Genomic DNA, 17,716 nt, shown 5'->3' with positions numbered 1-17,716 from the left:
ATATGATGCCCTTCTTTTAAAGCCTACATGATGACAGTGCAATGGGCTCTATATTTGTAGAGTATCTAGGACACACTGCAGCAGGAAGTCAAATACACCACAGACATTCTGTTCCATCAAATTAGTCATAATGCCAATATTGCAGGACAGCAAGGTTCTTACCACTTTGCAGGTATGGTGTTGGTGCTGTGGGCTACATTTTAGTACATATCAAGCAGCCAGAGCAGGCATGACCTGGCTGTTCTCTCAGGATGTTGACCATGTGGCATGGAATGATGGTCTGCTCAGATGTTCAGCAGGTCCCAACCAGATAAGCCTCACTGCAGATAATGATAGTAATATGCCTTTTTGAAAGATAGAATAGCATCTTGGCCTGATTGGAGGGAAGAGAGGGAACATGAATGTCAATCAATGTTCTACAATGGATGTGGTGACATGCAATGTTGCACTTGGGTCTTCAGCACTGAAGGTTTGAGAACTATGTTGGCATCCTATTGTTTTTGAGACAATGGATATCAGATAAACCAAAGACAAAAGACTTATATTATTTATAGAAATTACACTGTCTGTAGGGTGGCAAATACCACTCAGTCACAGTAGTATAAATACCTCATAAATATTTAGAGCTACCTCAGTCAATTGTGCTATAAGCCTCAGACTGAGATATGCATCTCTCTATTTCTTTGCATTTACATATACTTATCATTCTCATAGATATACATTATCTAGGTATAAGAATATAGTCAATTGTGCTATAAGCTCCAGACTGAGACATACATTATCTAGAAGTTGGTTTCTCAAAGGTTATGGTTTTTTTTTGCTCTATTAGAGCTTAAAAGAGATAAACAATAAAATCCTTGCATTACATTTACACTATGTCTTCTCCAGACACTGCCACTGCCACTGTCATCACTGTCCCTGTTTTTACTCCTTCTCCTGTTGGTCTGTCTCTGTCAGATATCCACTCTATGGATTTCCAATGACTATTGGTCCTATTAATCAGTATCTCAGCCAACACCTTTAGCTCAGACAATGTGAAGCTTGATAAGGAGGAGAATAACTGGCACTCATGGAGTCAAAACATTCTAAATTGTCTTGCTCTCACAGGAGAGATTGATGAACATCTCTTTGGTATCACCATCTGTTCTGACCCATTGATGAAACTCTATGCCACCTGGAACTGAAAAAAGAGTGATTGCACTGCCCTAGCATTCATATCTCAATACTCTACTGAGTCTGAGAAACTATTCCTGTCCAGATTCACTACCACAGCTGATGCTTGGAAAGCTCTGAAAACATAACATGAACAAGAGAGATCTATTGTACAAATCAATCTCATTCAAGAGGCACTGGCTTTCTACTATACTTGTACAGAATGCATAGCTACTACTACAGTGCATATTGAACATCTGAATACAAAGATATGGGATATGAGTGATTCTACATGGGATCTCTTCTTATGCATCTTAATGCTCAATGCTCTATCTGGCAAAATAGCTTCAGTCTGGACTGCTATTATGCAGCTCATCAACTGCTCTACTAAGGCTTCATCTGTCACATCAGCTGATATCAAATGTGATCTTGCTATAGAACAACAACTGTTTGACTCTAACAAGGCCTGTACAAAGGACACAGCATTTGCTGCAGTTATCCAAAAGCCCTATAGTCAATCCACCTGCATTAACCCAAAATGTTCATTGCTAAAGAGCCACACAATTTCCTACTGCATTGCAGAAGGAGGTGGAATGACTGGCAAGACTGTGAAAGAGTCTTATGCTGCACAGAAATGAGATAGAGATGGAAAGAAGAATTCATAAGGAAAATAGTCTATTTTATCAGTTTTAAAGGACAGTGCTGGAAAAGCCTATGTTTTTGACATGAGCAATAGGTCATTTACACCATTCTCCACATCAAGTGATTCTACAAAGCCTGAATTCACCATGCTGGCATTAGAGCAAGCCATCTCCAAACTTCTTGATAGCCTTTCCAGCAACTGAATATGCTGAATACCAGAGCTGGATGGTCATAATTAATGAAATGCTAACCTCTGTTGACTGGGATAGCCACCATCAGAACATAGATGTTGCTTCTGCTATGACCATGCCATTAAATCAACAAAAAAGGATATCTATCTCATTGAAAGACTTTTCATATCTCCTTGACACTAGTACTACAGCTCATCTGACTCCTGAACAAAGTGACTTTCTCACTCTGACTGTGATACTCCTCAAAGTGGTAAAAGATATTGGCAATTCCTCTATCTATACTATCAGGGTAGGCACTATCCATATCTTAAACTTAAATGAGACTCTCTTGACTCTACAGAATATTCTATATATCCCATCAGTGTCTGTATGACTCATATCAATATCTTTCCTTATCCAAGACTCCAAACTAATCACTCACTTTGATAACAACATTTGTTGGCTTACATCTAAAGACACTGGCAAGACCATTGTGAGTGGAAAACTCAGTCTAAACAGAAAACTATACAGTCTCATCTATAACACCTTCTTACAAGCTGAATATGCACTTATAACTATCTCTACCATCTCAGACCTTAAAACCTGGCATAGGCATCTCAGACATGTCAACTATTAGATAATTGTCAAAATGATTCAATCTGACTCACTCTGAGATATGCCTGTTAATCTCTCCAAATTGCTGCTAAAGTGTGACTCCTGTATTCTGAGGAAACAGACCAAAATGTTGATCCCAAAAACACAACAGGAGAGCCACAGGATACAGCAAAGGCTTGAGATTGTCTGAGTAGATTTGATTGGCCCTTAGGCAGTGGTGTCATGGACAGATACACAGTATGCTATAGACATCATTGATGACTATTTTAGCCATATATAATCAATACCTTTGCAGAATAAAGATGATTCTTCCTCAGAACTTCAAGCATAAGAATGGGCTAGAGAAAACAAAACAGGATTGTGAGTTGAAATCTACTATATAGACAATAGTGAGCTCATATCTAATGAGATGACTACTTGGCTTAAGTCCCATGGCATTCAGCAACAATTCACTGCTCCATACACATCAGCCTATATTGGACAAGTTGAGAGATGGTATTGTATTTTGATGAATAAGGTTTATGCTATGCAACTGTATGCATCATACCCAGAAAACCTTTGGGATGAATTTTACCTGACAGCTGCTTACCTTGATAATCTTACAGCTACCAAATCACTAAATGGCATGACATCATATGAAAAGTGGTATAGGAGGTGACCAGATGTAACTCACCTGCAAGAAATCAGCTGTAAAGCTTTTATGCTGATTCAGAATCAACATAACCTCAAGATACTACAATGCTCAGAGGAATATGTCCTCATAGGCTATGATGCTAATTCAAAGACCTATTGTTGTCATCACAGAGCATCCTGCAAAGTTATATCTTCTCACTATGTTCAATTCATCAAGTCTCATCAACTCACTTCACAGTCTCTATAAGAGCCAGCAGCTCTTGTATTCACTCAGCCAGACCAAAACTCCATTCTTCTACCATCCACCATCAGTGATATCACTGAGGCTTTCTTCCTCTTTATCCTTGATGACAATCTGCTGCTTATTTCTCCTCAACTGCAACTCATTCTAGAAGTTCTTTCAGACAATGCTGCCTATAAATCTGCACCTTCTGTTGTTTCAGACACTGAAAGAGATATCACACCTGCTCCTTGTTGCTCTGAGAGACTTGTCTCTAAGATGATATCAATATTTTCATGGCTTGACCATACATTGTCTGAAGTAAGAGACAGCATACAGCACATCAGAGATCAGTGAGCTGAATAGAGATGACTGCTCACTGAATTACATGCTACCTCTCTGGCTGCAGTACTCAGTCTTTCTAATACTGATAACACCTCTCCCAATGTCAATAACACTGCTTACAAAGCTCTTCACACATCTCTGACTGATATGCTTGGTCCTGAAGCTCTTCCTGCTATTGATGATCTCTTTGCTCACATTGGGCATGAAGTCTTGGCTGTTGTTGGCCTTGAGGATGAGCCTGCAATATGGGGGAAGGCAAAGCAGTCTGCTGATGCTGACCACTGGCTCACTGGCTATTGTGATGAACTTCAATCCTTGAAGAATATGGGAGTTTATAAGCTGATTTTATGCTCCACCATTCTCCAAGATCACAAGATACAGAAGAGCTGGCCCATTTTTAAGATCAAGAGAAATGAATGTGGTGACACTGTATGATGAAAAGTTCATATCATCTTCAAAGGCTTTAAACAGATTTTTGGCTGTGACTACACAAAGACTATCTCTCTGACTGCCTGAATGGAATCTTGGTGAATTTTGCTTCATCTCACAGCTGCTTTTGATTAGGACACTCAGCAAATCAATGTTAAAACTGTCTTCTTATATGGCCTTTTGCCTGATGATGAAGTTCAATATATGGAGCAACTGAAGGACTTTGAAGAGATTGTGAAAGAAGACTGAGTTTGGCAATTATAATGGAGACTCTACAGTATGAAGCAGAGTGGTCATATTTGAAATTGTACAATGAATGAGGCTATGCTTTCCTGAGGGTTTATATGGTTGAATAGTGAGTATTGCATCTACTATTGAAAGACAGATACTGGGATTGTGATGGCTGCTGTCCATGTTGATGATTTCCTCTCTGTTACTAGCTCAAAAGAGGAGAATGAGTTCTTCAAAAAGCAAATGTGTCAGAAATAGATCATCTTGGATCTAGGAGAAGCCAAATTTCACATCAGTATTGCAATTCAACAGGATAACACCAACAAGACTGTTGCACTATCTCAAACAGCTCTAATTGACCAGATTATCTAACAGTTTGGCCAAACTGATGCTCACCCTGCTCCTACACCTATGGAACCTGATCTCAAACTTAGATGACATGATTTATCCTCTCTATTGGATGAAGATCAAGCTATTCTCCAGAAGACACCATACTGATCTCTTGTTGGATCTCTCATTTACCTTTCTGTTGGAATCAGGCCTGACATATTCTATGCAGTCCAATAACTGTTGATATTTCTGGATTGTTATACCTTCATACACTGGAATGCTGCCATCCATGTTGTCAGATATCTGAAAGGCACTAGAGACCTAAAATTACACCTTAGAGATAAACTAGATCTGACTAACTTGATTAGTTATACAGACTCTGACTGGGCTAACTGTCTTGACATACAATGAAGCATTGGAGACTACTGCTTCTCTCTTGGATCAGGACTGGTATCATGGAATACTAAGCAACAGCAGACTGTAGCTTTGTCTTCATGTGAAGCAGAATACATAGCTGCATGTGAGGTTACAAAAGAAGCCATCTGGATTTGGGCACTGCTAAAAGATTTGGGACTTGAACATGACCAGGCCATCATAATCAATTGTGACAACAATAGCACTATAAGTCTCTCAGAAGATCCATTCCTCCATTCAAGAGTCAAGCACATCAATATCAAATACTATTTTATTTATGAACATGTTGAAAACAAAGAAATCAGACTTAGCTATATTAACACCAAGTACAATATTGCCGATTGCTTTACCAAAGCCCTGGATATTACAAGCTTTGTGCATCTGAGAGACTATATGAGATTGCATGAGTAGCAGTTGAGAAGAAGTCCTCAGTGAGAAGGAGTGTTGGCATCCTATTGTTCTTGAGACAATAGATATCAGATACACTGAAGATAAAAGACTTATATTATTTATAGAAATTACATTGTCTATAGGATGGCAAATACCACTCAGTTGCAGTAGTATAAATACCTTATAAATATCTAAAGCTATCTCAGTCAATTGTGCTATAAGCTCTAGACTGAGGTATGCATCTCTCTATTTCTTCACATTCACATATACTTATCATTCTCATAGATATACATTATCTAAGAGTTGGTTTCTCAAAAACTAAAGATCAGTGAGCTGTAATTGTCTGTGATTGTTTCAACATGTCTCAGCAGGGCAGAAGCATGTTCTTCAAGTTTATGAACTTCCACTATGGGTCATACAGAAGCTTTTATTCTTCTCTTTGAGTGAATTCTATATGAGTGATTTCATAAAAGACCTTCATTACATTCTATTAAAAAAATTTCAAAATAAAGCATAAATTTCAATTGCAAAGATTCACACTAGTGTTGGCCTGAGTTTCTAACTGAAATATAAATAAAACTTCTTAAAGTTGAGTGTTTATTTACAGTCATTAGTTGCTGTAGAAACTAATTTAGTATAGTAAGAAATTTATAAATAAGGTATTTTAGGCAAAAGATGTATATAAATCACTAGAAAAAGGCTGCTAGTTCTTAGATTTCCTTATATATTTCTCTCTCTTTAATTTCAAGTATGTTCACTCAATATTGAGCATAGTGCAACTCCTAATTCAAAGATAAGTACCAGCTGAACTAAGATGAATTTGAGAACTCATCAGCACCACTCTTCAGAACTCACACATTTATTCTTCTTCATTCTACAGTAACTGTCATGATCAACTCTTTTCATTGTCATATTGTCACAGAATCTCCAACACTCTATCAACAGCCACTATGGTAACACACCTCTATTGTCCTTTTTCATGCCTCTATTGTGTGACTCTAACAATGTATCTCCTACATCTGCTCTTACATCAACTTTTTTGGTTTTGTGCATAAACAATGAATGCTACCTTCATGACTACCATATTATATATTTTATTTAAAACAGTAGGACTACAGTATTTAAGCCAGCCATATACAGGCTTTAAGCTCCAGCTTCAGACTAAAGTTTATTCAGTTGAACTTACTCTGACTCTCTTCTCATGAACTGGTCATCTAGAGACCTAGTGCAAACTCTCAGAACTACTCTATGTGATGCCTGAATATGAAGCAGCTACTTGAGTTTGTTTTTATTTGTTTAGTTGATCACTAACAATTAGTCTGAAGCTTGCTTCTTCTTCAGCTGTCATTGCATAATGCTGAAGTATCATATAAAATCTGCTCTATACTTTGCAATCACTGTTTTCATTGTCACCTTTATAGCCATCTCTGTTACTATTTACACCCTTTACTATTACCATTGGAAAACCTATGACTGCTGCATATACTGATATCATTACTAGTATAATTGCTAGCAACAGTTTTAGCAACCTCAGACCTGACACCTTATTCTCTATCCATATATTCAATTAACTAAACACTATGTTTCAGAATAAAATTCTAGATCAGTCTTCACTGTTCTCTGCTGGATCAAAGAGACCAGCCTCACAGATATTTCACAGGATCCAAGTACTGAAGTTGCTATGAGTAAAGGTACTATAAATATTGAGACCAAAAAAGGACTCATTCTCAGAAGAGAGTATAGTTAAGAAATATCATATATTATTTCCACTTTTTCTTTCTCTGACCACTGACAAAGCCTAAGATGCTACAGTCCTGATACTCTCAAGTCCTGCTGTTTCCACAAGTGGAATTCTTGGACTCTCACTCAGACTATCATCTTGGACTATAACAGCAACTTCTTTCCCTCTGATTCTCCTTTCTCTTCAGACAATCATATATATCATATCAGAGATCTTTCAGCACTCCAGCTTATACTCTCAAAACTTTAATAACTGGTATCTTACCAAAGACAGACAACTCTAGAGCTTTAGACAGTGGGCTTTCTGGAGATATCAGTTAGAACATCCTGCAGATGATCCTGCTACTCTCAGAATTTAGGAGAGCCAGCCATCTGCTGAACATGATGTTGCTTTTTATCAACAGGAACTCTGTCTGGCTGAACAAGCAAGACTTAGATATATACCTGAAAGCTGAACCATACACCATGAGTTTTAGCTATGAAAAGACATTTGCTGTGATTATATATAATAAGTATCTAGTGAAGATGATAAACATCATTGTTGATGCTAATATTAAAATCAGAGGTGTTTTCTCATCAAATGAATAAATGCTAAAGCTCTTGATATGAAACTCCACTTCACTTCTGACTACCACTCAGAGGCTAATAGACAAACAGAATGTTCTAACCAAACTCTAGAACAGTATATTGATATCTACTGTTTCTACCAACAAGACAATTAGGACATTTTACTTTCTATTGCAGAGTTTGCTTATAATAATGCTTCTAATATCTCCATCAGGATCTCTCTATTCTTCACCAACAAAGTTATTATCTCAATATTACTATGTATTCTGAATATGATATTGCTTCTGTGAAGGCTCATGATTTTATAGTCAACCTTAATGATTTTATTAATTTCTATGAGATAAAATCACTCAAGCTCAGCCTCATTACAAATTCCAAGCAGATAAGCAAAGGTCTCTGGCTCCTGAATTCCAAGTAGGTGACAAAGTCTATCTCAGTTTTAAACACATTAGAACCACTTATTTTACTGTAAAATTCACTGAAAAAATTCTAGAACCATTCAAGATCATTGCTTAGCCTGAATCACATTCTTTCACTCTTAAACTTCTCATAAACCTCTACTCTGTTTATTCCATATTCTATGTCTTTCAACTTGAACTCATAGAAGTTAATACCATTCTCAATTATACCAACCTTCTTTATCTCCAATTGAAGTCAATGGTGAAGAACAATATGAGATTGCTTAAATTCTTGACTCAAACTTGACCATTGGTTCCACTGTTCTCTCTTATACTGAGTCAAATAGTTGAATAATAAAGATACTAATGAAGAATTTACTTGGATCCCTGCTACAGAATTCTCTATAAAAGAAGACATTAAAGCTTTTAATTATCTAGACAAACTAAGATCAATATTTTAAATCACTATTTGCAATTCTCCACTCATACATACCTCTATCTTATTGACATTCAACTAATCTACCAGCTTTTAACAGATTCCAACTCTTGAATTTTAAATTAAATTCTAAAAAATTATTGCCGATTTCTTTTTTAATTGAGACTGGATCAATTGGACTCTGCTTACTCCTGTTCCAATCTCTATTTTCTATTTTGCATTATTAATTTTTTCTTATCATTCAAAATTTAATAAGTCAAAAAATAGTATATATCTGTAGGCTCAACATATCATTATCTACAACATACTTGAGATATATATATGTATTACAAGTTCAAGGCATCTGAGGATGTAGCCATCTTTTCTACTGGCTCTTTATTATTCTTCTCATTCTTTTCTTTTTCCTTCTCAGAATCACTCATGATGACAAAATCATCTGGTTCTGAGATTCTGATGGTCTCACTATCTAATACCATCTTCTCACATACTTTTTCCTCATCAGAATCTTCATTAGAATTCTTTTGACAATTTTAGCTTCTAAATTGTAATTTGCTGATGCTTAGTAAGCTGATACTTATAAAAAGTTCATTGTAAAGGTGGATTCTAAGAATAGAGAGCATTTTTATAGATCTTTATGCAAACCTTGAGATGTTCACAAGTTCTGTCAATATGGAGCTTTACTCTATCTATAAGAATGGCTATTGATGTCATCTCTGTATCAGTGCTGATCTTCAGCTGATGATGATTTATAAGAGACATTGGCATTGATATCTTATCTTCATTGTCATCTTCACTCTGCACTCCCAGATGACATGAGCTTCACTTTTTCACTGTTGGTCAATCTCTAACTGTAAACTCCAGATATTAAGGCTCCATCTCTTTCTCTTTGTTGTCAGTAATCACTCTTATCTGATCAGGTCTCACCTCTGTTCTTATCTTACAAAGGCTCATTCAAATAGCTTTTTGGCTCTATCACATCTAATCAAATCCCATCTAGTTTTATTGCACTACTATTATATGATTCACTAGTGACTTTTTTTTGTCAATGTTCTTTGTCTCTCAAATCTATATTCTTATTCATGAACTAAAATTCATCTACCAATGCTAAGAGTGTTATCACATTGGCCAAGTGATATAAAGAACTTGTTGAAGGCTGTATTAAAGATACTATTACTACTCTTAACTTTGCTGACAGACTTCATCAACTTGGTCTCTCATCTGAGGCTGCCAGAGACTATATCAAACTCTAGCAGGAACAAATCAAGCAAGCTGATGTCAACTGGTGCACTCCAGCAAGCAAAACAATCAGCAGGAGGACATTAGAGCAGCAGATAATAGAGAGAACACTTCTCCAGACCTTTTGCAGGATAAAATTGAGGAATGTTGACAAGAGTGAGCTAAGCAGTTTAAAAATACTACTGAACAATGCCAAAATGCTAGAGCTCATGCTGTTGAAGAGACAGCTTAGGCAGCTTTCCATTCAAAACTCTAATTTTATCATCAGATACCAACTGCTAGTAAGTCTCAATATTAGATCTCAACCAAATAACTACAAACCCAAAGCACTACATTTGGCAGAGTCTAATACTATTTGAAGTTTTTGAAGTAAAAGAATAATAAGAATAATGAGATATAAGATGAGGATGAGTGAAATAATATATAGTGGTCAGTAGACTATGACTACAGATATAAAGCTTGGTAGTGGTAATCACACTGAGCAGTTAAAGATTTTAGTTAGCATTAAATCTTAGCTCAAGACTAGAGTACATTATCATATACTACTATCTTAAATACTGTTACAATTTTTTTTCTTTTTTTCTTTCTTTCTTTTCCAGTTAACTCTTATTTATGCTTAGTCAGAGCATCTAGCTCAGCATCTAGAACCATGAGATATGTTTAGTCACTATAACAGGCAGAGTTGGTCATTGTTCTCCAACAAGCAGCAATGTCCTTGACAACAGACAATACTCTTTTGTGGACAGTAGTGATATTCAAGGACAAAGAGCATAATAGCATAGAAACACACAATTAGTAGGTATATTTTTACTTAGTCACTGAACAGTATATAAGTAGAATAGCTCTTGCTGTAGATATCCAGCTTTGAGCTAAAGTTTATTCTTCTATCACTTCATCTTAAGCTGACTGTTTATTGGTCTTTGTTAGACTCAGGCATTATGTGAACAGATACACATGATAAACAGATGTCTCCTTGCACTTTAGGAGATCAGCTGAGTTCACTGATGCATAGTCTGATTAGTGTGTCACAAGGCCAAGTGAATCAGCTCAAGAGAGGATAGTATAAAAATAAACTTTAGCTCAAAGCTGGAGATTACCAGCAAGAGCCAGCAGTCTTAAATACTGTACAAGACTTGCTAATAATACTACTGCCTATTGTATACTTCTGAGTCCATTGTGCCCATTGTCCTAGAGTGTCATTACCATACATAAAAGATTGATTGTGCATTGTTAGGCAATGCTGTTGCATTAGAAGACAATGACAGACTTGGCTAGTTGTGATAACTAAGCCTCATCCCATGGTCTTAAGCACTCATATTAGCACCCTGACTAAGCATAAATAGGGGTTAAGTCAAAAAAAGAATGAAAAAATCATAATATTACCCCCTCCTTAAGACCATCATCCTGATGGCTTAATTTAGGAATAATTCATAATCATATATTATATCATCAGTGTTTATCAGTTTTTTGTTAATCCATTAATTAGATTCAGGCCTATAATCTTTTCAGCTAATCAAGTAGTCTACCATCATTGTCATACCATCACTCTTTGCTTTGATTTTGCATAGTTTATAGTTTAAGACTTAGTCAACTTTATAGTGTTCTTCATTATCAACTAGGTCAGAAGGTGACAGTGGTGGGCATTCCTGGTTAGGGAAGGCCAGTGCAATGTATAGGGTCAGTAATGCTTTATTGAAAATGTTGTGGATCTTTCAGATCAGGAAAAGTCTGAGTTTATAGGCAGATGAGCCAATCTTTAAGATAATTTTAAATGGGCCAGTTCACTTGTTGGCCAGTTTGCATTTCAGACAAGGGAGGTGGATATTTGTGGTGTCAAGCCAGATGGTGTTGTTGACTGCATATTTATATGCAGTATGATGATGTTTGTCATACTGCTTTTTTATGGTTGTTGCAGTCTTTTCTAGAGCTATCTTGGTTTTTTCATGGATTTTCACTATAGTGGTAGCAAAGTCTGTTGATACAGGGGTTGTGACTCAATGTCACTCCACTTGGGTGATATGTGGGTGCTGACTATGATTTATGAAGAAGAGTGTTTTCTCTATAGCTGAATGTATGTGATTATTATGTTGAAAGGCAGCAAGTGCCAGCCATTCAACTTAGTCATCCTGTCTATAGTTTATAAAGAGGCAGAGGTACTTCTCAATCTCTTAGTTTGCTTATTTCATTTGCCTGTCAATTTGAAGGTGATATGCAGTGGATGCATTGTATTTGATGTTTAAGAGGCAGTAGAGGTTATCTAAGAATTTGAAGATGAATTGAGGTCCTCTGTCTGAGATAACCACTTGAGGCATGCCATACTTAGCATAGACTTCATCACATAGAATCTTTGCCGATCCTTTGAAGGTCAATTCTGTTGAGCAGGCAATCAGAATGATTGCCTTTGAGAATCAGTTAACTATGATAATGATGACATCATAGCTGTTGCAATCCAGTAATCCAGTAATCATGTTGATGAAGATGTGGGTCTATGATGATGATGGAACCTCATTTGGGTGAAGCAGAGCAGGTTGGGCTTGGATTGATGACATGTCCTATTAGCATACTTTACAGGCCTTGATATATAAGGCAATATCATTACCCATTTTAGACTACCAGTATTCTTGCAGTACCAACTCCTTTGTCTTTGTGATGCCTGGATGTCCAGCAGTCATGTGGTCATAGCACATGGCAATGATCTCACTATGTAAGGCTTAATTTCAGAGAATATAGATTCATCTGTCATAATGGATCAGTCTACCCTTTCTTATCATTCTCTGCTTGTGGTTAAGTGACAGTGCCACCTGCTGATCTCATTTGTGGTTATTGCAAGTCACACTTTTGATCCACTCATGAATTTCTTCCTCCATCAGCATTATCATAGCCCTAAAGTGTTCAGACCTCAATAGTGTTACCTCTTTATTGTCACTTTCCCCTTGATTGTGGTCTGTCTGTTGACTAAGAAGGTCAGCCTTCTTATTCACCATGCCTGCCTTATAGTGGAGTATATATTGGTATTGACTCAGTTTGGTAACCCATCTGGCTTATCAGCAGTTTAACTTCTGCAGTTGTCAGAAGTATCACAAGTTTTGATGATTTGTCCAGATCTCAAAAACTTCTACCACTCCAATCAGATAGTGTCACCACTCTTCTAGAGTGAGCATGATGGCTAACAGCTCCTTGTCATAGATTTTGTAGTTTCATTTGGTGACTATGAGTGTCTTAGACAGAAATACAATAGGGCACCATTTACTGTCTTGTTCTTGAGACAAAATGGCACCAATAGCCCCTTCACTGAAGTTGGCCTCAATCTGAAACTTCCCTTCCTGTGTCAGGATAGTGAGGATTACATCTTCAGCAAGTCATTGCTTCAGGTCACTGAATGCAGCTTGTTGAGAGGAGCCTCAAGTCCAGGGAGCATTGCTAGTCAGCTGAGTCATTGGTTGGATGACTTTACTGTAGTCTCAGATAAACCAGTGATAGAAATTTGTGAAGCCAAGGAAGGACTGTAATTTCTTCTTCTTGGTTGGCTCCAGCCACTCTGTTACTCCAGCCACTTTGACAGGGTCTATCTTGATACTTCCTTTGCTAATGATGACTTTGAGATACTTGGTTTTAAGCATTTTAAACTCACATTTCTCCACTTTGAGAAATAGTTTGTGTTTTCTCATGAGGGCTAGTACTTGCCATACCAGCTGCCAGTGTTCTTCTTTGGTCTTGGACATGATAAGAATATCATCCAAGTAGATGATCATCTTTTCAGTGGTGATGACATTCTTAAATATATTGTTTATCATCTACTGGAAGGTGGCTGGTGAGTTCATTAGGCTGAAGAACATCACTGTCAGCTTGAACAGCCCTCAGTTTGTGTGAAAGGCAGTCTTTCACTTGTCACCTTCCTTAATTCACATGTTATTATAACTCCACTGGACATCAAGTTTTGTGTAGTATCATGTGCTATGGAGTTTGTCTGTTAACTCAGAGATTAATAGGAGCAGGTAATGATTTTTAATTGTTATTTCATTGAGTTTCTGGTAATCCTGTACTGGTTGGAGTTTTCTATCTTTCTTTTTGACAAAGAAGAAAGGAGAGGCCATCAGAGACTTTGATAGCTGGATTTATCCACTGGATAAATTTTTGTTCAGAAACTTGTTGAGCTCCTGTTGCTCATGGTTGTCTAGTGGATAAGTTTTACAATCCAGATTGGCATTGGCATTCAGAATTAGTTCAATAGCATGATCCCATAGTTTTGGAGTGGGTAGCTCATTAAAACTTTCTTTTTTGAAAAGATTGTGGTAGTCTCATGCCCATTCAGACACCATCTCCTTAAATGTCTTCTCTCTCTTTTCTTCATTGGCTTTGATGGCCAAATCATTAGTGTGATAGGCTGCTTGAATGTGGATTGCCTCTTGCAGGTCTACTGCAAGGATTGTTTCACTGTCCTCCATCTTCTTATTCCACCAGTTTTCAGAATCTTTGTCAGATAATTCAAATGGAATTTTTCAGCATCAACATCTTGCAAATGTGATTCTTCCAGTTTTCCAATTAATCAATGGGTTATGACATATTAGCCAGTCATGGCTAAGAAAGATCTCCTTAGTTCTGAGATCTGTAATGGCCAGATCGATCTGCTCAGAATGGTCACTAATAGTGAGCCTCAGCTCAACAAATTTGATGATCAATCTGGCTTGGTTCTTGGTTCTATCTGCATTGTAAACTGGGATAGAGGCTACTGTGACTTAGGTTGAGAGACTATACTTGTCAATGAAAGCTTGGTTAATAGAGCTCCCTGTGTATCTGCTGTCGATCAGAGTGGTTATAGTATGGACCATTCAAGATGTGAGTGTCTCAATTTGGGCTTTGGCGAGTAGATCTCATCCTGGTGTCTTGGACTGATAAATGAATTTTTGTGATCCTCAGAGTTCATCAAGCCACTCCAGAGCTTAGCACTATTCAGCATTCTTCATTCCTTCTACTATTTCATCAATTACTTCTTTGACTCAGGTTTTATAGACTCAGTTTTTTAGTACAGCTTTTGTCACAGCTTTATCCTTAGCATCTTTGATGGCCCTCCAGATCCACTTGGTATTAAAGGGTTTGAGCCATGCAGTGGGGCCCTCTGCCTCTGTTTGGCCCTGAGGCATTTGAGTTTTTTTTTTAGGTGATTCTTTAGTGTGAGCAGATAACTGTAGTATATTCAAATGCTCAGGAAAAGTATGCATAGGGGTAACTACAGAAATACTATTAGTCCAACTAGTAGCTATAGGTTGCACACCATGAAGTCCTTGGGCCAGTTCAGTGGAATTACTCACTGACCAGCCTCATCTTTTACTTCCTTCATCTTGGTGTCCATGCCAAGTTCCTCCTCTTTCTTCTAAAGCTCAGCTATTTGAATGCAGATATCTTCTTATGTTTGCTTCTTTTTTAGGCAGTCCTTGGCCATGTGGCCCTTCTGTCTACAGTTGAAGCACTTGCCTTCTTTCTTCATGCAATCAATATCCATGGGTTTCTCTGCCTCTATATAAGTCATCTCTGACCCTATCTTCTGAGTGCCATAAGTGGAGGCCACCAAGGGTCCCAATGATTTTCTAGCAGTTGTCCCTGATGATTTGGAACTGTTCAGGATTGGCAGTGATATGCAGACTACATATTCAGCCCTATAATTTGCAAATTCTGCATAACACACTAGAATATGCTAGTAACTGAGGATCATTAGCCAGTAGAGGACTATGGCTAAGGCTCCAAGCTGATAGTCATGCTAGTCACCAATACTAAGTCCAAATTGGACTTTGTAAAAATAACATGGCCTAAGGATAGAAATCCTAAGTCAAGTTTGAACTTAGAAAAGTTTGACATCACACCTTGGAAAATACTAAGTTCAAGTTGGACTTAGAAATAGTACCTCAAATAGGGCCAATTCTATATGCCACTAAGACAAGTATATTCTAAGACAGCTAGAGGTATAATACCATAGCCAATTGTGGAGGATTGAGTAGAGATAGCATCATCCAGGAGCAGTAAGAAGAGAGACCTGATGATCTGTGGCTAGCACTGTGAGTTTTGACTCAAATGCCTAAGTCCAAATTTTCTAGATATCAAGTGACCTAAGGGACTTAGAATTGAGAGGAATAGAGTGGATAGAACCAGTTGACCAGATCTGATCGATTGAGCTACTAAGAATAACTCAGAGGATTAAAACTTTGAGTAGACAGAAAGGAGTTAGGTACCCACAGGCACTGTAGGCTTAAAATAAAGCTGTGCAATAGTCAGGCAGATCTGGGCAAGCCTAGGGGAGTCCAGGAGTGCTGCCATTCTGGAATAATAGCATGATTCTGCTTTAAACAGGAGAAATATTATTTTGAATTGCTTTATTTATAGATTCTGTATCTGTTGTTGGTGTATAAAAGAAGGGAATGGGGGGAAAATAGCAAGCAAGCGACTCACCCCCACATTCAGGCCTTCTAGCCCACTGTAGCTAGTCTCTGGGACAACAGATTTTGAGTTCTGCTTTGACTTAGTGATTTATTTAAGTTGCTTTGTCACTTAGAGAGAATTAGATTGGAATAATAACTGTATTTTGGGTTTTGGATTAATTTGAGTTCTAAACTATAAGGGTTTCAGCATCAGAGTACAAGCTCTTCAGTTTTGAGGACCACTAGCCAGCCAAGAGTGCAGCTGGTCAAGCCTAAGTGCTTGATAGACTTAGTATTTGGGTTTCAGAGTTTATTGGGTTTTAGAATATTCTAAGTTGATTTGGAGTGCAATTGTGCATTGGTTCTAAGTCCTAATTATACTTAAACATTGCTATAAACTACTCTCATGAGTATTGCATCTTTGAAAGCAAGATAGAGTTGAATAACTGTCTTTATTGACTGTTTCTTTGATTTTACTTAAGACTGCAAGAGTGCTTCTATTGTACTTGAAGCAACTGACCTCAACTGTATTTGGTGATTGTGTATTGAGTGGTTAGGTGTTGGTGTTTGAGAGTTCATTCCTTATTCACTTCTCTTAGTCACTTAGCTGTTACCAAGCATATCAGTGGAGTCAACTTCTTGGGGTAGTCTTACAGGGTTGATGATTCTGCTTTCTGCCTTTATTACTCCTTATACATTTCAACAATTCATTCCTTTCACTTGTCATATCCTACTGGCATCAAGGCTTTGATGCTGATTGCTGAGATCATTGTGATGTATGAGGAGGGGACTCCTCTTTTGAGGGCCTCGACTATTCTTCTATCATTTGCCATATCATCTCAGATGCTGGTGAGCTTGGCAAGCTGCTCCAGCTCATCAAAGTAATCAGTAGCCACCTTATCCCCCATCTTGTAGTCCTTAATCTTCTGTTTATAGACTTTTTGTACTGCCAGATAGATGAACTTGTCATGGAGCATTTGTTTAAACACTGGCCACAAGAGATAGTGATAATGCTTCTGAGTTGATAATTGGAAGTTCAGGGAGATCAGGATCCACCAAGTCTTCACCTTCTCTTCTAAATAAGAGATCACAAAGATGATTTTGTTTATATCCATTCTGAGATACCTAATGTAGACTTCAAAGTATTATTTGCAGTCCACTAGGAATCAGTTGATATTATCAGACACTCCTTTGAAGGGGTGGGGCTTGTATAAGAGGTCTGGCCTGCATTGTAATATGGCTGCATTGTCAGATAATAAGCCTATTGGATTGGGCCATTCTGAGAACAGAGAGTGGCTCTATTCATGTGGCAGACCAGGAAAGAAGTGAAGGGAGTTGTCATCCACAACAGAGCTCCT

At 37.6% G+C, this 17,716-nt stretch overlaps 1 protein-coding gene across 1 annotated transcript; it reads left to right on the top strand.

Annotated features, from left to right (window-relative positions):
- Positions 1 to 3,924: 3,924 nt before the first annotated feature.
- BT62DRAFT_924198 (uncharacterized protein) lies at positions 3,925 to 4,455 on the top strand (the record flags this gene model as incomplete). Its single annotated transcript, XM_043184586.1, has 2 exons — positions 3,925 to 4,206; positions 4,342 to 4,455. The coding sequence occupies 2 exons, from the start codon at positions 3,925 to 3,927 to the stop codon at positions 4,453 to 4,455; spliced, it is 396 nt and encodes a 131-aa protein (XP_043033704.1).
- Positions 4,456 to 17,716: the final 13,261 nt, after the last annotated feature.

The sequence above is a fragment of the Guyanagaster necrorhizus genome (assembly GCF_019112545.1).
Source record: "Guyanagaster necrorhizus MCA 3950 unplaced genomic scaffold BT62scaffold_53, whole genome shotgun sequence".
In the NCBI taxonomy this organism is placed as follows: Eukaryota; Fungi; Basidiomycota; class Agaricomycetes; order Agaricales; family Physalacriaceae; genus Guyanagaster; species Guyanagaster necrorhizus.
Note: the sequence above shows the minus strand (reverse complement) of the source record. Positions and strands in the feature narration are given on the sequence as shown.